Source organism: Parambassis ranga, chromosome 18 (genome assembly GCF_900634625.1).
Source record: "Parambassis ranga chromosome 18, fParRan2.1, whole genome shotgun sequence".
In the NCBI taxonomy this organism is placed as follows: domain Eukaryota; kingdom Metazoa; phylum Chordata; class Actinopteri; family Ambassidae; genus Parambassis; species Parambassis ranga.
Window position 1 is genome coordinate 13,322,671 of NC_041038.1, and position 24,564 is coordinate 13,347,234.

General features: G+C 46.6%; 1 protein-coding gene across 2 annotated transcripts in view; it reads left to right on the forward strand.

Moving 5' to 3' along the window:
* The window catches only part of mmp24 (matrix metallopeptidase 24), a 32,775-nt gene that overhangs the window by 2,833 nt on the left and 5,378 nt on the right, over window positions 1-24,564 (forward strand). The window contains exons 1-9 of one of the 2 annotated variants that reach the window (XM_028429523.1): window positions 10,404-10,579; window positions 10,709-10,857; window positions 10,932-11,048; window positions 15,499-15,598; window positions 15,766-15,970; window positions 18,735-18,896; window positions 20,658-20,872; window positions 22,330-22,468; window positions 24,155-24,421. In XM_028429523.1, coding sequence (XP_028285324.1) covers window positions 10,781-10,857; window positions 10,932-11,048; window positions 15,499-15,598; window positions 15,766-15,970; window positions 18,735-18,896; window positions 20,658-20,872; window positions 22,330-22,468; window positions 24,155-24,421 — 1,282 coding nt within the window. In that variant the 5' untranslated portion in view covers window positions 10,404-10,579; window positions 10,709-10,780. Of the gene's footprint in view, window positions 1-10,403; window positions 10,580-10,708; window positions 10,858-10,931; window positions 11,049-15,498; window positions 15,599-15,765; window positions 15,971-18,734; window positions 18,897-20,657; window positions 20,873-22,329; window positions 22,469-24,154; window positions 24,422-24,564 lie in introns of those variants that run through there. The other variant, XM_028429522.1, reaches the window with a different exon arrangement.

A 24,564-nucleotide genomic window follows, 5' to 3' on the forward strand; every position in this document is an offset into this window, starting at 1 on the left:
TGGAATATTTGCTGAATCACCTGTTTGTGTGGATCATTTAACCTGAGCAGTGATTGTTCTGTGAGCTGACCGATGGATCTTTGATCGGGTGATTAAGTATGAGGCTCATAGGTCATGTGACACGATCAGTTCAGTTCCATTTTATTAATACAGCACCTTTTTAGCAGAAGTGTCTCTGGGTGCTCTACAGGAGCTCAGAGCCTGAACTGCCGAGCAAGCAGACAGTGGCAAGGCTTTAAAGGAGCACCTCACTAACAGTGCCACCTGTGGCCAGGAAGTGAACTGCAGTGTGTATTCAGTGCCATTGTTTACTGTTGCACAGCACTGTTGTGTTAGCTGGCTAAACTTAGCTTGCCTAAGAATGTTAACATTAGCAATGTCGGCGCAGCATTCATCTGGGCTCTTTGATGATTGGTAATGCCTCAAGTATTGAACATCTATCATCATCAGTGATGCTAGCTTGTTTGCTAATGAACTGTCAATGACGTCACTATCTACTGTTACATTGTCACCTGCCACAATAAGTCAAAATGTCTCTGGCTGGTGATGAAAATGTTCCTCAGTGATGACGCTTGATGAAGCGTCTGTGTTGTTGTGGCGGTGATGATGGAGGAGGTGACGGCTGATAAAGTCAGTTTCCTCTGAGATCTGGTTTGAGCTTTTTCTTCCTTGCTCCCTGGAGGACTGGAGCTCTGAAGGAGAGGCCGGTCCCTGGAGAGTTGTAAGCACCACAGTACACCTGAGAGATGGGCTGAATGAGCCTGCAGAGCTACGCACTCACTGTGCAGGTGGGTGTGAGCTCAACACCGCTGGCAGCAGAGTGAAGCGCACAGCTAACATGTTAACCTTCTGATTGACAGGCTGCTTTGTCTTCTTTGTTGTTCATCTTTTTTTCACCTCCCTCTTCTTCAGCTATTGTCTGCTTCACACACACACACACTCACACACACACACACTCACACACACACACACACACTCTCTCAGTGCAGCTGTAAATAAGAGCCGCTGTGCTTCTGATGAGCGTATTGTTCTGTTTGGACAGTTGGAAGCAGGAGCGGTTAGCTGAACTCAATCAGCTCACTCTGTTCAATAATTGACGAGCTTTTCAAACCACTATGATGTAAATTCATAATATGCATCAGTGCCTCTGGTTCTCTCTGAGCAGAGACCTGTGCAGAAACCTGGACTCTGAGGTTCAGTTGTCGCTGCATGTTGTTGTGGCACCGCCTGCTCCTCTTCGTGGAGATTCTGGATCAAAGTGTGATGAAGTGTGAGGAGGTCAGGAGGTCAGGTGCCAAGATCTGAAGATCATTTCTTCAAAATGTCTACATGAATATATTGATTGTTTAATCATGCACAATCAATCAATAATCCAGCTGCAGGTCTAGCAGACTGCACGTACATGGTGTCCATAAACCTTTGGTGTGTTTCTGAGCGCTGCATTAGCTGGTTATTAATCAGCTGCATGTAAATCAATGCTGGTCATAGATAAGTGACCACAGTTATCAAACAGCAGCAGTGAGGTGCACCTGGTGGTTCATGGTTTCATTGCAGTTTTTGGTAAATACTCTTGTTAACATTTAAAGTTCTAAAGAACGTTTGGTGCTCTGTGTCTGCTGGCCTGTTGCCATGGTTACAGGAGGTTTATAGTTTTAATAAAAGTATTATTTTTTCAGACAATCATCAATATCCTGGCAGCAATTGACCGGTCTGTGTGTGTGTCTGTGTGTGTGTCTGTGTGTGTGGATGAGGTGCAAGTGTTACATGACACCACAGACATGAGGTCATAGCTGAGACCATCAGCCCCACCTGGGCTTCTTCACCAGGGTTTCATGTTACACCTGTGTGTGTGTGTGTGTCTGTGTGTGTCTGTATGTGTGTGTCTGTGTGTGCTGTTTACATGCGAGCTGAGCGCCTGCAGATGCTTTTCCTTTTGGCTGAACAGACTCAGATGGTGTTGAACGTTCAGACGTCACTCAGACACAAACTAAAAGCAGAGTTGTTATTTCGGGTTTGTGAGAAGTTTGATAGTTGTGCGTCGGCAGATCTTCACCCGACAGCGACAACACGCCGCTCGGCAGACTCTTTTATCCAGAGTGCCTCGTGGCATGGCGGTGGCGTGCATCTGAACCTGGGGTTGCCCCACCGGGAGCTGAACCTTTAACCTCTGCTGTGTTTGTGCTGCTTTCAGCTCATCAGTCAGAGCTCCCACACAATGCTGTCGCACAACATGTTGTGGTTGTTTTGGTGCTTGTTGTGGCTCTCTGATGTTGTTACTTTGCAACCTTGGATGTTATATTTTTGCTTTGTGTCCTTGGTGTTGTTTTGTGTTGAGGTTGCTGTAACTATTTGTGGTTAATATTGTGTGTATTCTCTGGTCGTTTTGTGTCTTTGTGTGGCTGTCTTTTGTGTTTTCCTGGATTCTTTATCTGTAGTTGTTTTGTGTGTTGTTTATGCCAAGGCATCCAGTGGTCCCTGCCCGGTACCAGGCCTCCCTGCTGGCAGCACCCGTTCTCAGCAGCTGTCTATCATAAGAAGATGTGTCGATCATAAGAAGATGTGTCGATCATAAGAAGATGTGTCGATCATAAGATGTATTGATCTTAAGAAGATGTGTCGATCATAAGAAGATGTGTCGATCTTAAGAAGATGTGTTGATCTTTAAGTGTTCTTGATTGAAGTTGTGTTTTCGTTTTTGGAGAATCAAAGTGTGTCTGCGTTGTGGTGAAGCTCTCCTCTCCCTCCTGCTGCTGCAGAAACACAGCCGGCCTTCAGGCTCCTACAGTCTCTTCAGAAACCCCCGAGCGGCGCTCGCACTTGAGAAACAGTCACAGCAGGCGTGTGTGACTGAGGATGTGAGCGAAGCTTTTCCTGAACATTTCTGACAAACGCTTCTCTGACGGTGCTCAACTGTTTGTGTGGAGCTGCATGGATGGAGGCGCTGAGGAGCGCACAGTGTGTCTGTGTGTGCGTGTCTTTGTACTGATAAACAAAAATACTACAACAAGGCATGTTTGTGTCAGTCACTTTCACTCAGACTCACTAAATGTTTAGATTCTGACCGAACCAGATGCACAAAACACACAGACAGCCTCCAACAACCAGCAAAAGCTTGCAGTATGTGGATGTTTGCGTGTCTTTTGTGACTTTTTGAGCCCATATAGCACATTTATGTGATCATTTTGTGTCTCTTTGTGGAGGTTGTTGTCTCTGTTGTCTCTTTGTGGAGGTTGTTGTCTCTGTTGTCTCTGTTGTCTCTTTGTGGTTGTTGTTGTGTCTCTCTGTCTCTTTGTGGTTGTTGTTGTGTCTCTCTGTCTCTTTGTGGAGGTTGTTGTCTCTGTTGTCTCTTTGTGGTTGTTGTTGTGTCTCTCTGTCTCTTTGTGGAGGTTGTTGTCTCTCTGTTGTCTCTTTGTGGAGGTTGTTGTCTCTCTGTTGTCTCTTTGTGGTGGTTGTTGTCTCTGTTGTCTCTTTGTGGTGGTTGTTGTCTCTTTGTGGTGGTTGTTGTCTCTCTGTTGTCTCTTTGTGGAGGTTGTTGTCTCTCTGTTGTCTCTTTGTGGTTGTTGTCTCTCTGTTGTCTCTTTGTTGTCTCTCTGTTGTCTCTTTGTGGTGGTTGTTGTCTCTCTGTTGTCTCTTTGTGGTGGTTGTTGTCTCTCTGTTGTCTCTCTGTTGTCTCTTTGTGGTGGTTGTTGTGTCTCTGTTGTCTCTTTGTGGTGGTTGTTGTCTCTCTGTTGTCTCTTTGTGGTGGTTGTTGTCTCTCTGTTGTCTCTTTGTGATGGTTGTTGTCTCTCTGTTGTCTCTTTGTGGTGGTTGTTGTCTCTCTGTTGTCTCTTTGTGGTGGTTGTTGTCTCTCTGTTGTCTCTTTGTGGTGGTTGTTGTCTCTCTGTTGTCTCTTTGTGGTGGTTGTTGTCTCTCTGTTGTCTCTTTGTGGTGGTTGTTGTCTCTCTGTTGTCTCTTTGTGATGGTTGTTGTCTCTCTGTTGTCTCTTTGTGGTGGTTGTTGTCTCTCTGTTGTCTCTTTGTGGTGGTTGTTGTCTCTCTGTTGTCTCTTTGTGGTGGTTGTTGTCTCTCTGTTGTCTCTTTGTGGTGGTTGTTGTCTCTCTGTTGTCTCTTTGTGGTGGTTGTTGTCTCTGTTGTCTCTTTGTGGTGGTTGTTGTCTCTCTGTTGTCTCTTTGTGGTGGTTGTCTCTGTTGTCTCTCTGTTGTCTCTTTGTGGTGGTTGTTGTCTCTCTGTTGTCTCTTTGTGGTGGTTGTTGTCTCTGTTGTCTCTCTGTTGTCTCTTTGTGGTGGTTGTTTGTCTCTGTTGTCTCTTTGTGGTGGTTGTTGTCTCTTTGTGGTGGTTGTTGTCTCTCTGTTGTCTCTTTGTGGAGGTTGTTGTCTCTCTGTTGTCTCTTTGTGGTGGTTGTTGTCTCTCTGTTGTCTCTTTGTGGAGGTTGTTGTCTCTCTGTTGTCTCTTTGTGGAGGTTGTTGTCTCTGTTGTCTCTTTGTGGTGGTTGTTGTCTCTGTTGTCTCTTTGTGGTGGTTGTTGTCTCTTTGTGGTGGTTGTTGTCTCTCTGTTGTCTCTTTGTGGAGGTTGTTGTCTCTCTGTTGTCTCTTTGTGGAGGTTGTTGTCTCTCTGTTGTCTCTTTGTGGAGGTTGTTGTCTCTCTGTTGTCTCTTTGTGGAGGTTGTTGTCTCTGTTGTCTCTTTGTGGTGGTTGTTGTCTCTTTGTGGTGGTTGTTGTCTCTCTGTTGTCTCTTTGTGGTGGTTGTTGTGTCTCTGTTGTCTCTTTGTGGTGGTTGTTGTGTCTCTGTTGTCTCTTTGTGGTGGTTGTTGTCTCTGTTGTCTCTTTGTGATGGTTGTTGTGTCTCTGTTGTCTCTTTGTGGTGGTTGTCTCTTTGTGGTGGTTGTTGTGTCTCTGTTGTCTCTTTGTGGTGGTTGTTGTGTCTCTGTTGTCTCTTTGTGGTGGTTGTTGTCTCTGTTGTCTCTTTGTGATGGTTGTTGTGTCTCTGTTGTCTCTTTGTGGTGGTTGTTGTCTCTCTGTTGTCTCTTTGTGGTGGTTGTTGTGTCTCTGTTGTCTCTTTGTGGTGGTTGTTGTGTCTCTGTTGTCTCTTTGTGGTGGTTGTTGTCTCTGTTGTCTCTTTGTGGTGGTTGTTGTGTCTCTGTTGTCTCTTTGTGGTGGTTGTTGTCTCTCTGTTGTCTCTTTGTGGTGGTTGTTGTGTCTCTGTTGTCTCTTTGTGGAGGTTGTTGTGTCTCTGTTGTCTCTTTGTGGTGGTTGTTGTGTCTCTGTTGTCTCTTTGTGGTGGTTGTTGTGTCTCTGTTGTCTCTTTGTGGTGGTTGTTGTCTCTCTGTTGTCTCTTTGTGGTGGTTGTTGTGTCTCTGTTGTCTCTTTGTGGTGGTTGTTGTCTCTCTGTTGTCTCTTTGTGGTGGTTGTTGTCTCTCTGTTGTCTCTTTGTGGTGGTTGTTGTCTCTCTGTTGTCTCTTTGTGGAGGTTGTTGTGTCTCTGTTGTCTCTTTGTGGTGGTTGTTGTGTCTCTGTTGTCTCTTTGTGGAGGTTGTTGTCTCTCTGTTGTCTCTTTGTGGAGGTTGTTGTCTCTCTGTTGTCTCTTTGTGGTGGTTGTTGTGTCTCTGTTGTCTCTTTGTGGTGGTTGTTGTCTCTCTGTTGTCTCTTTGTGGTGGTTGTTGTCTCTCTGTTGTCTCTTTGTGGAGGTTGTTGTGTCTCTGTTGTCTCTTTGTGGTGGTTGTTGTGTCTCTGTTGTCTCTTTGTGGTGGTTGTTGTGTCTCTGTTGTCTCTTTGTGGTGGTTGTTGTGTCTCTGTTGTCTCTTTGTGGTGGTTGTTGTCTCTCTGTTGTCTCTTCTTGGAGGTTTTGCATCTTGTTGTGGTTGTTTTGCGTCTCTTTGCATCATGACCTGGTAAAGATGGTGGTTGTTAGTTGTGTAACTGGTGCTTTCCTCTGTAGAGATTGTGCGTCTCACACTGTTTTGTGCGCCTCTTGATTTTTGCTGAGGCTCGCTGCGTCTACAGCAGATGATTTATCTGATCATGTCGGGATTGTCTCCTCCTGCTGCGTCTCGCTCGTCTGATCGTGTTGAAGAGACGGAGCGCAGAGACGATGGGAACAAATTTCATTACAAACATTGTCTTCGGCCCTCGTCCTGCTCCGATGAGGGAATCCTCTTCGACTCAGCGAGGCACAATCCTTTTTATTTTCCAAATATCACAGCGGCAGACATCTCACGATGCAACAGCCAACACTGATGGCGTTCATTAATCACTGGCCGCTCGGAGCGCGCTCTGTGTGACTTTTCATTTGTGCTGTGGAGTCTTTTTATTGGACGAGATGTTTGTCAGAACAGGAAGACCGCACGCAGAGTCGGCACTTATCTGATTAAAAACCTACTTAATGTGAGGTTCTGTAGGGGTGATAAAAGACTTTTAACTGTTTACATTGTACAGCCTCTACAAACCAGTTTGTACTCAGGTACTCTCTGAGTGTGGGTCATGTGACTGCTGCTCACATGTGACTCCATCATGGCTTCCTGCTGGCTGCTCAGGAGTGCAGAATGTTGCAACATTGGCCCTGTGTGTGTGTTTGTGAAAGAGCGTGTGTGTGTGTTCATTGCTCTGCTGCTCTTCATTGATCTAAAGTGTGTTTACTGTCAGACGAATGTGCGCATGTGTTAAAATAGCAATGAGTGGTTCACAGCGCCTACCCTGTTAGAAAGCTGAGATGATTGGCTATACAGCTAAATCAATGGCTGCTAGCTCTACTCGTGCTGGGACTCTCACGAGAGACGCTCCTAGTTCTGGTCCAGACTGGGAGCTGGTTGTGTTTCAGTGGGTACAGAAAACGCTGCACACTGTTACAAAGTAGAGAAACCCAGCACACCTAAAAACTGACAAAAACACACAGGGGTGAATGGAGATCATGATTTGATAACGATGAGTCGTGTGTGAACTCTTTATTTTTGGAGGATTTCTGTATAATAAGATTAAGATTAAGAATACCTTGATTAGTCCCACAATGGGGAAGTTGCGATGTTACGCTCAAAGTCTAATGATTCCGCCGCTTTTCATTTATCGTGGGCTTCTATTGATTAATAGGTCGTCTGATTTATAATCTGTGTTATTGATTCATGTACATTTTGAGTGATGTTTGTAAATGTGAGCATTTCATCTTATATGAAAACTGAATGTTTTTAGATTCATTGTTGCCAAGTGAATCAATATTTCCAGCTTGTTAGGCTCAACAGTTCATAGATAACTGATGATAACTGAGAGGTAATTGCCTGACTGTCTGCTCTTGCTGGTTCTAGTAGGTGTGAGTAAACGGAGGTGTTTTCACAGAGGAAGTGCTTGGGATGTTAAACGTTCCACTTATTGTGCCGGGCGCGGCGCTTGGACGGGAAGTGGCTGCCAGTTGCACCCGCTGCACTCCAGCTGAGACGGTAAATAGTTTATCAGGGGGAGATGAGGTCTATTTTTATCGCAGCAGACAGACGGAGGAGACACACTGGCAGGCTGACGCACAGGTCCAGGCTTCGGGGAGGGGCGGCCAATCAGGCGCTGAGACGGGCAGGGACGCAGCCAATCGGGTGGACAGACAGGCAGGTGGACACAGATGCAAAGGGACAGGCTGGTTCCTGCTGCAAGTGTGTGAGTGCAGAGAGATGTCAGTTCATTCTGCTCACAGGAAGCGTTTCTGTCTTTGTTATAAATGACAGTAAACCAAATATACTCAGAACATTCAGAGCTGTGAAGTCTGAGGTCAGAGGTCAGGTGGGAATGAGGTCAGGACAGACTACTTCTTCCACAGCAAGCTGTGAAGATCATCAAACACACACAGCTGTCATCTGAATCATCATGATCTGCTCCAAAGCCAGTGGCGCCCACAGAAGGTGTTCAGGGGTGTTCAGGTGGGGCCAGTGACACGCCAACCTGGTCCTCCTCGTGGCAACTCAAGTGGATTCAGCCTGTGGCCGTGCACTGTGCGGCCCTTCACTCTTATTATTAGTTTGTCATGCGTTTTTCTTTGTATGGATTTGTGAGTTTGCTGTTTCTAATGAGATGTTTATACAGTGCGAACTTTGCAGGGAGGCCATCAATGATAAGGTTTGCTCATGTGGTTCCATGGTGCTCATGGATAAAGATGCTTCACAGCATCTTGTATGTTTGAATTTTGTGCTGGTCAGGCTGAGACCAGAGTCTCTGAGGTCAGGCTCTCTCAGCACCAACCAGGACTCCTTCCAGCCCTCGTCTCCCTCACATATTATTCATAATTTAATCACCTCTTATAAGCAGACCTCTGCAGGCTTCACCTGGTCTTCAGTGGGATCATCGTATCATCGAGCCGAGTGACGGGTGAGTCGGCTCAGAGCGACCTCTGTAAATCACCACAGATGCTTCAGGCTCCATAAATTTAAATTCCTGTTTGACTTTTTCTTTATTTTTAGTCCTCAGCGGTCAGCTGTTTGTTTCTGAGGCTCAGATTCAGAGCGGTGAATCATCAGGACAGATTTACAATATGTAATGAAAGCTCTCCTGCCACGTGTCGCTCTCCTGCTCTGTTTTGGGAGGAATGAAAAACAAGACACATTTCTGACAAACAAAACCTCCGATTTGCAAAAAACAATGCGTGACTTTGTGTTTTACATTTGCCTCAAATCTTTTATCCGAAATATTGTCTCGAACGTGGGTTTGGATTTGATGGCGCTATAGTAATTGTTGTGTAATGGCAGCTGGTGAATTATTTAATTCATACTGCTTCCTCTGAGCCGGCAGCAGCTGGGCACACACACACAGACACACACACACACAAAGACAACAACATGGATGCACTTGCATGAGGACTCACACACAAAAATACTGACTGAAGCAATTTGAGGTCCTAAGAGGCTTCATTGCAGAGAGTGCATTATTGGAGTGTGTGTGTGTGTGTGTGTGTGTGTGTGGACAGACTGCAGTTAATATGGAGCATGTTCTGGACCTTTCTATCAGAATCAGTTTGGGTTTGATGTTTAGGAGCCTGTTAGCGTACAGTGTAACATCACATGACCAACCGAGCAGCCACCTCTGGAGCTGAGACATGAAGCCAAGATGCTAAAACTAGCAGTTCATCCTCCGGCCACAAGGGGCAGTCAGTCCTCACAGTCTTCCATGTTAAAAACCTAAACAAACATGTTTATCTGAACAATTGTTTTGATAAGTGTGTTGTAGTAACACTAACCTCCACAAGGAGGTCATTTAGCAATAACTCTAGTTTTTAATTAGGACTTAAACTTAACTATGGGCTGTGACAGGCAGGTACCGACACAGAGCGCCAGTTTCCTGCCGCCTGCCTCAGCTCCCCTTGTGCTCCACCTCTTTGCCTGTATTAGGAGTTTAGGTGGACTATGGCTGCTAACATGGCAACAGTCTGAGCCTCTCACAGCTCTGCAGAAATGAGTGATGTCACAGACATGATTATTTATCATGAATCATAATGTTTTTGACAAACTTCTCTCCGTTTGTCCGTCCCTCCATGAACACCTGAACCGCCCTGAGTTCTGAAGCCTGCCGTCGTCTGTGATGGCAGACGATGAGCTCGTAGCTGCTTTCCGAACTGGCTGCTACACACTGAATTATTAATGACCTGCTGTGGAGCCGAGCTCAGCCTCCCCCTTGTTACCTCCCCCTCCTCCCATCTCTCCCTGCTGCTCCTTCTCCTCTTCATCCTCCTCATCGCCGCGCTGTTGTGAGATTGTGTTTTGTCACGTTAAAGAGGCAGACAGCTGCAGAGAGAAAAATATGACACAGTTAAAATCATCAGAGGAACCTTTGACTCTTCATCAGTTCTGAATGTGTGAATGATGTTTGGATCGTCCACTCGTCTCTCCATCATGTTAATAAATCTCTTAGCATCCTCTATGTTTCTGTTAGTCCAGATCTGCGCTTTGAACTACATTTCCCATAATTCAGTGTTTCTGGAAGGATGTAAACAGGAAGTAGAATGTTGCTTTGAGGTTGTTTTGTTTGCTTAAAATTGTTAAATGAGTCAGAATTAGTTATTAATGACTTTAATACAGAAGGAAACGTGTCTTCAAATGCTACTTATACACTTTAGCAACAAACATCTGACTGAAAACTATGAATACCATTAACATGACAGCAGGAAGAAGGAAGATGGTGGTGACTTTAAAAAGTCATTAAATTATTGAAGTCACATGTCAAGGACTTTTGAGCTAACATTAGTGATTCACCCAGCTAGCGGCTATATTTAGCCTCGGCAAAGATGAGGGGTTTGCTAACACAAGCGGCTACATTTAGCATCACCAAAATATGCTAGGTACATTTGTCGTGAGCCTTAGATATTTAATGCTAACAGCTATATTTAGCATCACATAAATAAGTTAGCTGGAACAGCTATGCCAAATCAGAGGGAGCTGCTGAGACCGTCTCCAACCAACAATTGTCTCCTGTGTGTTTGTGTTGGTTTGTTTGTGTCTCCTGTGTGTTTGTGTTGGTGTCAGAATCTTCGAGGATGTTTGTTGACTTCAACGTTTAGTTTGGTGACAGTCGAGTCTGAGATCCCTTCTCCCATGCGAATCAACAGTTCCCTGCTAGGCTGGTAAAGGAGGGCAGAGGAGGAGACCATGTGACACAGATACAGGAAATGACTGCATGCTGTGTGGTGTCAGAGCTACATATTGATCATGTGATTAGTGACGGGCCCTTCTTTGTCTCTGCTCGCTCTCAGACATGGCTGAAGAACTACGGCTACCTGCTGCCTCACGACGTCCGAACATCAGACCTCCGACAGGAGAAGGCCATGCAGTCCGCCGTGGCCGCCATGCAGCGCTTCTACGGCATTCCTGTGACGGGAATCCTGGACGAGACCACGATTCAGTGAGTCACTGCGGCGGTGTGTGTCATGTGATCAGGTCCTCACAAACATGCTGACATTTAAATGTTGTGTTCAGGTGGATGAGGAGACCTCGCTGCGGTGTGCCCGATCATCCTCACACCAGCCGCCGGCAGAGAAATAAACGCTACGCCCTGACGGGACAGAAGTGGAGGGACAAAAAGATCACCTACAGGTATGTCATGTCCCTGTGACAGACTGTCCTACTGTTACTGGGGACAGTGAACTAACCACAGACTGTCCTACTGTTATTACAGACAGTGAACTAACCACAGACTGTCCTACTGTTATTATAGACATGAACTAACCACAGACTGTCCTACTGTTATTATAGACAGTGAACTAACCACAGACTGTCCCACTAATGTAACAGACAGTGAACTAACCACAGACTGTCCCACTAATGTAACAGACAGTGAACTAACCACAGACTGTTCTACTGTTATTATAGACAGTGATCTAACCACAGACTGTCCCACTAATGTAACAGACAGTGAACTAACCACAGACTGTCCCACTAATGTAACAGACAGTGAACTAACCACAGACTGTCCCACTAATGTAACAGACAGTGAACTACCCATAGACAGTCCCACTAATGTAACAGACAGTGAACTAACCACAGACTGTCCCACTAATGTAACAGACAGTGAACTAACCACAGACTGTCCCACTAATGTAACAGACAGTGAACTAACCACAGACTGTCCCACTAATGTAACAGACAGTGAACTAACCACAGACTGTCCCACTAATGTAACAGACAGTGAACTAACCACAGACTGTCCCACTAATGTAACAGACAGTGAACTAACCACAGACTGTCCCACTAATGTAACAGACAGTGATGGGATTTTCTTAGTTAAGGAACAGAACCTGGTTTCTTCTTCCTCCTCCTCGTCTTCCTCCCTCTCTGACTGTCCCAGGCTGGACCTGGCCTGACCTAAATTAGTTGTGTCCCACAGCCCCATGAATGCATCTGGTACAGTATATCCACCCACTCGTCTCTCTCTCTTCCTGTGTTGTCCTCGGTGTGTTGATCCAGCCTGCAGCTCAGCCATGTAAAGTGGGTCTAATGCAGATTAGAGATGTCCCATGGGACCCCAAACACATCCCAGTGTTCCCTCTGCCCACTTTATCCTCTGCTTTTTTCTCCCACTCTCATTGAAACTCAGTTTTATTGGCCGGCCATAGCTGTAGTTACACAGGTGATCTCTAGTCTTTCTGCAGCTCTCTGTAGTTTCTGCTTCTCTTCTTCTTGTTGTCACGTAGCATCGTTGTTCTGTCGTTTCGTGGCGTCTCCCTGTTGTATTTCAGCTTCTCTTTGCAGTTTTGTCATCTCTGTAGCTTTTTTGTTCCTTTGATGTTTTGCAGTGTTTTTTGTTGCTTCTTTTTTTAGATATATTTAATATAAATGGAGATTTCTGTCATCTCCACCACCCCTCTTCTCTCCTCTTCTGATAGTCTCCCTTTCATTCCCCCCTTTGACTCTGTTATCATGTAACTGTTTTGAACTCATTCTTTGGCTGCTGGCAGATCTGTGTCAGACATATTTCTCATCTTCACCCTCTTCCTCCTCTTCCTCCTCCCCCTCCTATCCCCCTGCACACCACCCCACTGAGTTTTATAGGTCTAATGTAAATTACACCTCTCCCACGAGACTTTGAAGGCATCCCAGCTCTCCTGCATTACAGCTACCCACTCTGCAGCGTTACATAAAACCCACAGATGAGCTCACAGTCCTCTCCTGTTACCCTTTACAGTATCCGAGCCTGCTCAGGCAGCCTCCTCAAGTTTTAGCTGCTATCAGCCATCACATTCCAGCTGGAGTCATTTTTAATTTTTTTTTCTGAGGCACCAAACCAAGAGCCCGTCCCGTGTATTTTGTTACAGTACGTGCAGTATTTCTGTTCACCTGCAGCCTTTTAGTTCAGATCTTCGACTCCTTGTGTGAGTTCAGGGCGTGACTTCCTGTCCACAGGGCTGGGAGAGCACAGAGCCTCTTCCGTGCAGCAGGGCCTCATTAACTGGAAAGTGATCAGTTATCATTATTAGCAGCCCTGGTAGTCTGTTTCTATCAGCCCCCTGAGGGAAACCAGCACGCGTCCTGCTCTGCATCTGCTGCATCCATGCAGCAGGAGATGCTTCAGTGTGGATCGATGGTGGACGACCCTCCGACCCTAAAAACACTCAAAAAACACAAACCCTGGTTCTCTGCTGGATGCTTGGTTAAATCAGTTCACACTCAGCAGCACAAAGAGACAGGAGGAGTTTTAGGGATGCAAATCATCGCCCGCTGCTCGACGCTGCAGGATTATGCAACTGTGCATCTCAGAGTTTCCTCTGAAGCCTGCATCAGAAAGACCAACAATCACAAACCTGCCAACAAAGCAGGTCTGACTGAAACTGAGCTGAAGCAGAAACAAGAAGGGAACGTTTGTATTCTGAGCCGCTCCGACTGACAGGTAGCAGACATGTTCATGTTCCCCAGAGGATGAACCCCACTGACCTGACCTCACAGGTCCTTCCCTCTTTTACCACCATGAAGATGATGTTTGTGTTAATGTATCATTCTGTCCATGGTTCATGGTTCCCAGAGGATAAATCCTAGTGACAGGTTCATCCGTCCGTTCACTCTGATCTTTAATAATGCAGGAAAGGTTTGGAGTCATCAGCTGATTTTCACTCGTTCTCGTCCATTAACTCGATTCTCTGCAGAACATTTAGTTATTTAAATGTGTGTGTGTGTGTGGGTACTGCAGTGTGTGCATACCACCCTGAAGTGTTAGATGTGTGTGTGTGTGTGTGTGTGTGTGTGTCAGTATGCCATCTGTGTGTTTTGGCCACAGGTCATTTGGCCAGCTTCACCGCCGTATCGTTACACACCATTTACTCAAATCAGACAACTGCCTGGCACACACTCTCTCTTACACACACACACACAGACACACACACACACACACACACACAGACACACACAGACACACTTTAATCACTGGGCTTTGGGGCAGGAAAGGTGGATTTAAAATACACTTTATGAGGATCTGCAGGCCGATGTGTGGTGAGTCCAAACAGATGTATGTTAATACATTAACACAAAAATACAGAACATGTTTCACAGAATGAGTGAATTACAATACAAGAACAAAAACACACAATAAAGGAGGAGTGTTGGTCTAAATGTGCTGCAGCAGAGTGGAGTTAAAAATACAGAACTGAAGTCAAACGTGACACCAAAATGTTTTTACTGAAACGCCTCTCAGCCACACAGAGCAGCTTCCTGTGTTTTCCCAGCATGAACACGTCTTTATGATGTTTTTTGTTGGTCCTTGTTGGCTGACGCTGTGGCTCACTCACAGCTTCCTCCCTTGATGGCTGACATCAGCTCGTTCTGGTCACTGTCGGTCTGAATGCACGGCGTGCTGTAGATAATGTTATTTTTTCCATCAGTTCCTGCGTGAACGTTGACTTAAACCTGCATATTCATTAGCTTGATGTATTCCTCTGCTCGGGAACAAAGCGTTTGCCCCCCGCTGACAGACAGATTGTGTGAAATGAAGTCAGCCGCTCATTTGCCGTCTTATCTCGCCTCTTTCTTTTTGCTCTCGTTCCGCCTCGCTCTCTTGTCCACGCTCCTCTCTTCCATCCTCCCCCCTCTCCCATCTGTCCTCTGCCGCCTCCTCCCTCCCCGTATCTGCCGCCGTGGTCAGAAAGTCACACGGAAGGTTTAAAAGGGCTTTAAAAGACGCTTCATGAAAGTGTTTGCACAGAGCGCGCTGACGCTGAAGAGAGACATGTAATGATATGCCTCCTCCTCTCACAGCACGTCTCCCCTCCTGCCATTACTCTACAATGACCTTTTGCCTCATTCGTCTCACACAGCTGAACATGCATCACCCTGCACATTAAACACCTGCAGCACAGCAGCTCCGTCCCGCTCTCACTGTCCACAGCGTCCACGCGTCCACGCGTCCTCTTCATTGTTCTACTCTACACGTTTCAGCTGCCGGGCTTCAGTCTGAGCTGCTGCTGAGCCTGGTTTGGTTCGGACCAATCAGAGTCCTGGCAGGAAGTGCTGCCTGTCTGTTGACCTGTCTGCTTTGATGACAGTTTGTTTGGTTTTGGTAAAAGTGATATGCTGATATTTGAGCAGCAGTCGAACCCCCTCCTCCCCAGATGTCGTGTCCTCTGGCACTTTACCCACAATGCCTCCAGCACACTGGCTGCTGTATGAATGTGTATGAATGAACCAGCGGCGGTCGGAGAGGCAGCGTCTCCGGCCGCCTCCGCCTGGGGAGCTGTGGCTACATGTGTACTTTACCACAGCTGTGTGAGTGTGGAGTGGAGGAATAATGCAGTTCGATGTAAAGCTCTGTGAGAGTCATCATGTTTTCCACATATTAACTTTAACTCCATCTGTGCTGACTCCTGATCATTGTTTTCTTCAACTGTGGGCTAACCACCCATTTAAAGGCTTTATTTGGAGGTCAAAGGGGGATTGTGGGAGATCTTTCCAGAGTTTGATTCCTGGGAGTGTTGTTTTGTGATGTTTTGATTTAAAATACACATTTTTCAGTTTTAACCAGCTGTAGTCTGACTAGTCTGTTGTCTTCTTTTACTCACAGCATATCTAACTTCACCCCTAAAGTGGGAGAGAAGGACACTCAGCGAGCGATCCGACAGGCCTTCAATGTGTGGCAGACCGTCACGCCGCTCTCCTTCCAGGTCAGAGACGACATTCAGCTTCATCATCAGTGCTCATTCACACGTTTACAGGGCCACATGTAAAATGCACATAAAGATGAATTAATCCAGAGGAAGGTTTAACTAAAGTTACAACAGTCGATTTTGGTCTTTGTTGTGTCAGGTTCTGATGCTGTGTTTCCTCTCAGGAGGTGCCATACTCAGAGATCAAGAACGAGGGCAAGGAGGCTGACATCATGATCTTTTTCGCCTCTGGTTTCCATGGTGACAGCTCTCCATTTGATGGAGAAGGGGGTTTCCTCGCCCACGCCTACTTTCCCGGCGCCGGCATCGGAGGAGACACACACTTTGATTCAGACGAGCCGTGGACGCTGGGCAACGCCAACCACGACGGTAAGCCTGGTCTCTGATCTGGTGACGGCTGATGTCATGGCAACGTGCAGCCATCCCGTGACGGTCTATTTCATTAAGTTCCTCAGTCGTCAAGTCCCTATCTCTGAGCGCCACACTGTTCAGTGATTGGATGGAAGATGGAGGGAAACTTCACTTTGTAGTTTCTTCTATCTCAGCTTGACAAATGACTCGTGGCAGATCCCTCTGCTTGAATAAGCAACGTGTTGATGGAGGGAGCGAGGCGCTGGTGGAGGACTGATAGAGCCGCACAGAACTCTGCTGGGAGAGATTAGCACGAGAGAGATTTAGCTTTGACAGAGCAGCTCTATCACAGTGCTGCCAGGAAATATTCAGCTTTTCTGTTTAAAAATAGAAGGAAGAATCATCTAAAGACGTGATTCCAAACCAGGAAGGACTCCTGCTGCAGTTTGTCAGGGACAGGAAGGAAAATCTGTACAGCTAAGTGTCAGCTGTTCGAAATATCACTTAAAAACAGAGAGCTGCTGCACCAGCAAACAGCTAAAGGATGAAGTAACAGTTCAGTAACACCTGACTGAGGCCTCGTCCAATCAGAGACGAGCTTACAGGGTTTTTTATCGTGTGGCCGTTTCATACACAGGGATCCAGAGATTTCAGAGCTTGAAAGGAAGAAGTTACTACTAAAGTAACAAAAACTAAAATACAAAGAGATGAGGGGTGTTAATGAAAGCAGGGCTCACGTTCTGGATTTACAGACCTGATCCGGTTTATAAGTGATGGCACAAGTGCACCATAAATCTCCTAATTGCATGTATTTTTCACAGAGGACATTAATCCCAGGCAGGAGAAGTGGGCGCAGCTGACGTGATGCGTTTATATGAAAAATGTGGCTCAAATTATTGATTTCAGAGGAAAAATATTCTCGGCAGGTAGATTTGCCTGTTGAGCTAAAAAGTTCATTCCAGATGCTGCTTGTAAAAAAAAAAAACTCATCTGAGCGTCTCTGTGGACACGTCAGACTGGGCCTGCGTGAGAGACGGGTTTCATCACGGCGATATCAAACATCATCTTCATCGCAGGCGGGCAGACCTAATAGAAGAAGTTATCGTCACCGCAGGGCGGCGAAGCAGACGACGGACCACACGGGGACAGGCACAGACACGGAGAGCGACCGCCGGGAATCCCCTCAACATGAAGCCAACGACTCAGAAATCATCTCCATCATCTTCATCTCTGCTGGGATGTGAAGAAAGAGAGGAAGAGGAGGAGGCGGTGCTGAGAGAGGAAGATAGAAACAGGCAGAGATGAAAAGTGCCTGAGTGAAGAGAACACACTCAGATTCAGCCAATATTTGATCAGATATTTCAACATTTGTTCGTTCGCTGAAGTGTCTTCAATGAAATTATCACACAAAACAACTGTGACAGCTGCACACAATGAAACACGCACAACGACCACAGAAACCTGAGAACTCCAGAAATATCTAGGAATGTCAGATGTGGAGGTGCAGCGATGTGTTTACATCATTAACTGAACAGGTCGACAGCTGAAGGTCAGTGTTCTGAACAAACACTGACTGACTGTGATGTCACTTCCTCCTTTTAGCCAACAGTAACCAAATAACTCAGAACTCATTGAAACACAAATCAGTGATAAAAACAAGCCATAAACTATGTGCAGCCGGCCATCAGGGGGCGATCCAGATGTTTTGAACTCACTTTTGGTCTCTATCTTTTTATGCCCTCCTGTGGTCAGGTGAAGAAGTGCAAGAAAAACATAGCTGGTTAGCTGCTAGCACAGTGTGAAGCTACTACTGAGCAGCAAAGTCACGTCAGTGGGCAGCGAGGGTAATGTTTTAAACCTTTGTTTGTATTTTGTGATGATACTTTTAGTGTGATCCTTTCAGCCCTGTGGGAACTCATATCATGACGGCCTCATGCGTCATGTAAAACCTCTGAAAGAGTACAAGTTGTATTTTTAAGGAGTTGGTTCTTAGGGTGACTTTGGACTTATTGAAGCCAAACTTTAGCCGACATGTATGATGGTGCGTTCAAAGGTCTGTGGAAAGTGTTCCTGCAGCCTGAGAGCTGCTGGCCGCCGAGGCTGTAAAAAAGATAATTATGTTCAGTAATGAGGTTCAAACGGAGTCAAACCAATTACAGAGCCGATGAAATGTATTCATCTGAGCTTTGCATTCAGATGGTAAGAAGTCATTGAAGTGTCTGACAGCAGCTCGGCTCACAGACAAACCCCACGCGAGTACACGAGGTCCGGGAAAACGCGGCGTCTGTTCGCCTTTTCATTAGCTGCAATAAAAAAGAGGTCTTAGGAGCAGAATCAGACTTCAGAGCAGCTCCTCCTCTCAGGTCCATGAGACTTTTACACTTCCTGTTTTCTTTTACACAACAAACCACTGAGGATCTTTGACTGCTAGCATTTAGCTGTTAGCATGTCTGTAGAGGATAGTGTTTGTTACACATCAGCTCCCAAATGCTCCAAATTCAACATGTCTGCTTGTCAAAGACTCTTTTTTTGATCTATTTATACGTTCACAGAGTATAAGGCTGAAGTGTCAGTGGGACTCTCACTGAGTTTAGCACTGAGCAGTCACCGTTCTCTGAGCTAATCCCTGTCCAGCTGTGGCATTTCCACACATGAACTGTGGGCTCACACATTTCCTCTTGTGAGGTTATTATGTAGCATGTGGCGCTAACAGTAGCTCCACAGTGCTGTCACCTGTTCTGGTTCTGTTCCTCTGACCCTCCTCTGTTTTTGTTCCCTCCAGGTAACGACTTGTTCCTGGTGGCGGTCCATGAGTTGGGTCACGCGCTGGGTTTGGAGCACTCCAACGATCCCAGCGCCATCATGGCTCCTTTCTACCAGTACATGGACACTCACAACTTCAAGCTGCCTCTGGACGACCTGCAGGGCATCCAGAAGATCTACGGTGAGCGATCAGGGACACGCTTCAGGGTCTGTTTTAAATCTGAGAATCAAATGTTGCTTGAACTCAGTGATAAACTGATCAGAATGTGGAGGTCAAAGGTCATGTGATCACAGAAAGCCTTATTGTTTCTTTAACTCAAGGATTAACTCTATCACGTCTTCTAGAGTGTGCATGCATCGTTCAGTCCAAACAGGAAGTTAGCATCTTCACAAACATCGGAGTCCTCCACTGTCTTTTGGATTATTACATAAAATCAATAAAGCTAATGATCCTCACAGGTGTAGCTCAGCAGGATCATCTTTATGATGTCTGAAGCATAAACATGATCACCAGAAGCTAAAAGCTAATGCTAAGCTATAAACCAGCAACAGCACGCTCACATGACTACACCATCAGCACCATGGACTGCATGCACAGAGGGTTGATGCGGCTTCACCTCCGCCCACTGTAAAGCAAATATCTCATGTGGGTGCTGCCATGTTGGAACCAGAGTCTGTGCAGTGGAGGTGTGGACTGAAGCCACACCCACCCTCCACCCACCAACTTCCCCATCAAGTCAGCAGCTTGATTAAATCCACATGTCTGGATAAAAAGGAACATTTGAACAGAGTCAGAGTTCTGTTTTTAAAATGCTTTTTAAAGGACTTGAACTAGAAACAGGAAGTGCTAACAGCACGTTTCCGTCCCTGCCCTGCCCCGTGTCCTGCTGACGTCTCTATATTTGATTCAGTGATGAGTGAACTTTTAGTGGTTCTTTGGTTGGAGAGGTGCATCGTGAAAGATGCTGAGGATAAATAATGGAGCGGGATAATAACAGAAAGACGTCAACAAATAATTTAGCACCGAGCCAGATTTTGACTCTTCACCTGAACACTTGACTTCACTTCAAACCTGAAAGCAAAAACCTGCCCAAGCCCAAGCAGCAGCAGCACACCTTCAAAATCAATTATTCATCCTGCAGCTCTGAGTGCAGCTCTGCCGCTGGACGACAATCAGAGTCTGATGAGTAAGACGTGGAGCCGAGCCGCCTCTCTGGAAGGAGAACGCTTCCTTTGTGTTTCCAGCAGATGCTCTTTGTTCCACTTCAGAGAGGCAGAGACGCCAAACAAAGGACAGTCAGACGGAACACAATGGGAACACATCAGCTGGGCTCACAGATAAGAATATTCACACCCATCCAATGCTCGACAGCCAGATGTTCAGCTTCACAAACATCTGTCGCTCAGGGTTTCTCCTCTGATCACCACCGGGAGCCAGACTTCCTGTTTCTCCACATTAAAGGTCACGGTGCTCGGCTTTGAAGGGAGACGCTGGTCAACAGTGTTTTTCCGAGCTCTTCATCGCTCAGTGTGGATAATAAAGCCTGTTATTCTATCTGCTGCGCTGCTCCGTCCTCCAGCAGACCTCCATCACCTGCAGCCAACACAGGACTCACTCTGAAGCATCTGTGGTGGAGATTCATTCATCTGATTGATTTACTATTATTTCATTGATTAGCAATGTCACATTAAATACAGTTAAACTTTACACAAACACACACACAGAAAAGACAAGAGACAAAATACAAAGAGACACAGTGGAGCTACAAGGAGACAAGAAGTGACTACAAAGAAACACAAAATGACTACAAGCACACAACCGACCACGATAAAGAGACGTAGATAATAAACATGAGTTAATCAGCAGACTCTTACATCAGTGAGTGGGTTTTTGTGTTGCTTCCGATGTTTGGCTCATGTTGTTACTGACGTGTTTCCTCAGGAATCCCCACTGCCATGCTGGAACCCACCCGCCCATTACCCACGCTACCTTCTCGACGGACGCACTCGACCTCAGAGCGCAAGCACGACCGCCATTCCCGGCCGGGACGACCGCCCGCTGACCGACCCGCCTTGCCCGGGAACGGCAAACCCAACATCTGTGACGGCAACTTCAACACCGTGGCCTTCTTCAGGCGGGAGATGTTCGTCTTCAAGGTGAGCAGAGTCCAGCACTGCGGCACCTTCGGATGGGGGCGGGGCTTCAGAAAACACATTGCTCTGTGTGTGTGTTTACGCTGGCGCTGGAAGCGGGCGCTCTCGTGGCACCGTGCAGCTCCTCGGATGAAAGCGCAGCCCAGCAGCAGATGGCACCATCCAGCCCATCATCATTAGCATCAGCCATATGCTTCCAGTGCAGTTTGTAACACACTAATGCAGCTCGGTTGGTGCGCGCACGCCAGCCCACGCAGCAGGGGGCGATGGTTACATGATGTTCAGATTCAGGAGAGAAGGAGACGGAATGTTCTGCTGAACAGAGATAACTGTAAACAGAGGATCTGTGGAGAGCTACAGCTAGCTCACTAATGCTAACCTACATTAGTTGTGCTAACTGGCCTCTGAACCTCTTCCAGGTTTATCTTCCAGGAGATATCCTGATAATTCAAGACTCTTAATAACTTCATTTAAGTTACATTAAAGCTCATAAAGAAGGACCTGACAGCTTTGACACTGTTTTCAGGTGGATGCTGTGGGCGGAGCCACACGCACACACACATAAAATGGCTCTTCAGAAACACATGAGCTAGCTTCCTGCTCAGACAACTAGACAGTCTGAGCAGAAGACAAATAGTCCAACCTGATGTCTCTGACCTTTAAACTGAACATGAGAAAAGGTCACGCAGTCAGAAGTCTCTGCGTCCGCTGTCCTCCCGCCTGTCCTCCTACTGTCTGCCGCCTCACCTGTCCACACCCGTCTGTGCTCCCTCTCTGTCACATGTGTCTGTCCCTGAACTCGTCATCGTCGCTGTGAAAATCAGGCCGCTCATCTGTCTTTAACAGCAGGACAGGGACTCGTTAGGACATAAAGAGCTGTGAGAGCTGGTGGGCGTTTGAAAGGAGACTCTTATTATGGGATGTTTCCTTGATGAGAGACACTCACGGCTTCTTCGAGAGACATCGATTGTCTTTTTTCTGTCTGGGTTCAGACAACAAAGCTATGTACTAGTTTAACCCTCTCTGTGAGGACCACGTCTGTTCAGGTTAGCATCGGGTTATGTTGGGGGTCCTCACAAAGATAGTGGAACAGGCTTCTCACTCACTCGCTGTGTGTGTGTGCAGTGCTCAGTGGGGACTGCTCGGCTGTGTCCTAGATTCAGTGAAGCCAAATGATAATGAGCTCAGATTGATGCTCGCCTTCTCCTCCCTCATCCCTCTGCTTCCTCTTCCTCCACCTTGCGTCATCTTTTCTTCGCTCTGCTCTGTTCTGCTGATCTGTCTTTTATGTTGTACCTCCCAGATATCTGATGCCAACGATTCAGCTCTTCTGGGAGTGAAGCAGGAATGTTCGGTTGAGTCCATCACAAACACTGAATGACTGTCCTGTGTTTGTGCTAACATAATCTGATGGAGTGCAGTCGTGGTTGTTGTGTTGAACTTGTCTTGTTGTGTTTTAGGACCGCTGGTTCTGGCGTCTGAGGAACAACAAGGTTCAGGAGGGGTACCCCATGCAGATCGATCAGTTCTGGAAGGGCCTGCCGCCTCGCATCGACGCCGCCTACGAGAGGTCTGACGGCAAATTCGTCTTCTTCAAAGGTACAAATGTTCCGTCAACATTTTCTCCACAGGAGTCACAGATCTGCCCCCCCACGTCTTCATGTCTGTATATGTACAGTTGAAACTGTGTCAGCGAGCAGCTCCCGGTCTTCCTGTGGATGTGATGAATGAATAACCTGCTGACAGACAGAGCTCTGAGTAGCTGTGGAGGTTCCTGATCTGTCACCGTGTGACCCGGGAGCTGCCGCCATGACTCAGACAGAATCCGTCACGTCAGGTCGAGGTTTGCAGAGACGAGTCTTCAGAACAGGGACAGTGGCTGCAGCAATATTACAAACTACAAACACTTTATTTCAAGCCTGTTGATGGACACACAAAGCTCTATATTCATATGATCCATATTCATTAATTAATTCTAGGATGGAATATAAAGAAATATCGATTGGAGACATCTGTGTCTCAGCCCTGACACACAGTCTCCATCAGCTCAGGACATTTACACTGAACTTTAGCCCATCCTAGAATTCAGTGATTTACAGTGTAGGGACCTGGTGTTGGTCTTACAAAGGAAGTCATGTCGACTGAGACACTCCTGCTTATCTGGAGGCAGGTCGTCATGGCAGCAGGACGGTCCAGACGTCCTTATTCCCAGCAACACTTCCTTCTGGAGGGCCCTGCAGGCCCCAGATTCAATGAATTATGTAGTTTCTCCAGTGATTCCTGGTCCTGGTCCTGGTCCTGGTCCTGGTCCTGGTCCTGGTCCTGGTCCTTGTCCTGATCCTTGTCCTGGTCCAGGTCCAATAATTCCAGCTAAAAGAGTCACAGTGCACTGACAGTATTTGGAGGTTCCTAAGGGGACATAAGGCTTCTGAAAGCAGCACTTTTCAGTTTTTCCACTTCACAGGCTTCGTACAGTTTGTGTATTTTTACAGTGTGGCTGATGCAGACCGTGGCGCACACTTACTGTAAGCACACACAGCAAAGTTTGACACCTCAGATTTAGCTTTTTGCTTGCTAGCGTGGCTAATGCTAACATGGCAGTTGAAGAGTGGCGGCTGTTTCCTGCCAACATTTGTCTCATTCAAACCTGACAGGATGAGCAGGAAACTTCAAGGAGGCCACAGCGCCACCAGCCTGGCCGCCATCTTTGTATCTGTCAATGAATCCGTCCTGTCGCTGTGACACTTTCAGACCAGGCTCGACCGTTAGCTCTGCTTCAACTGGGCGAGAGCTCAAAATGAACCAAAACTTATCGAAGCCGTTGAATCAAAAAATGGCTTTAAATGGTTCGAAGTGTAGGAAAACGCCTTTAGGCTCATTACTGCCACCTTCTGGCCACGGTGACACATTACATACAACCCAACATCTGTAGAGGAACTTCTAAGATTTTTAATAACTAGTAGCTGCAGGTGAGATCACACTCAGTCTAAAAGTCTGAAGCAAAAACTGTCAATCTTCTAAATGTAATGAATCCAGATTAGAGTGCTGGATCACTTCCGATGGATTCAGCGCCTTGTTTGTATTCATCATGTTTGAGAACAGGCTGTTTACAGGAGCGGCTGCACCAGAAGGACATTTCATATTTCAATAAAACAGCTTCTGCTTGTTGTTTATTCACAGCTGTTTATTCTGAACAAAAAGAACTGGATATTTAACTGTTTAATCATTTTCTTACCTTTCTACATTATAGAATACTATATTAACACAAATCTGCCCCCCCTCCAGGTGATAAGTACTGGGTGTTTAAGGAGGTGACGGCTGAGCCCGGGTACCCTCACAGCCTGGTGGAGCTGGGCAGCGGCCTCCCCACAGACGGCATCGACACGGCGCTCCGCTGGGAGCCTATGGGGAAAACCTACTTCTTCAAAGGGGACCAGTACTGGCGTTACAACGAAGAGAAGCGTGCGACGGACCCGGGATACCCCAAAAACATCATCGTGTGGAAGGGAGTCCCGGACGCTCCACAGGGGGCCTTCATCAGCCCGGAGGGATGTGAGTGGCAGCTCATTATTCTGCTGCTTGTCTGTTAAAACCTGCAGTTCCTCCAGTGTCCACTAGAAGCTGGCTCCAGACGTTATCCCATCCTGACAGACCTCTGTGTTAAAACAAACAGCTACATTGATGTCTGTGTTGGT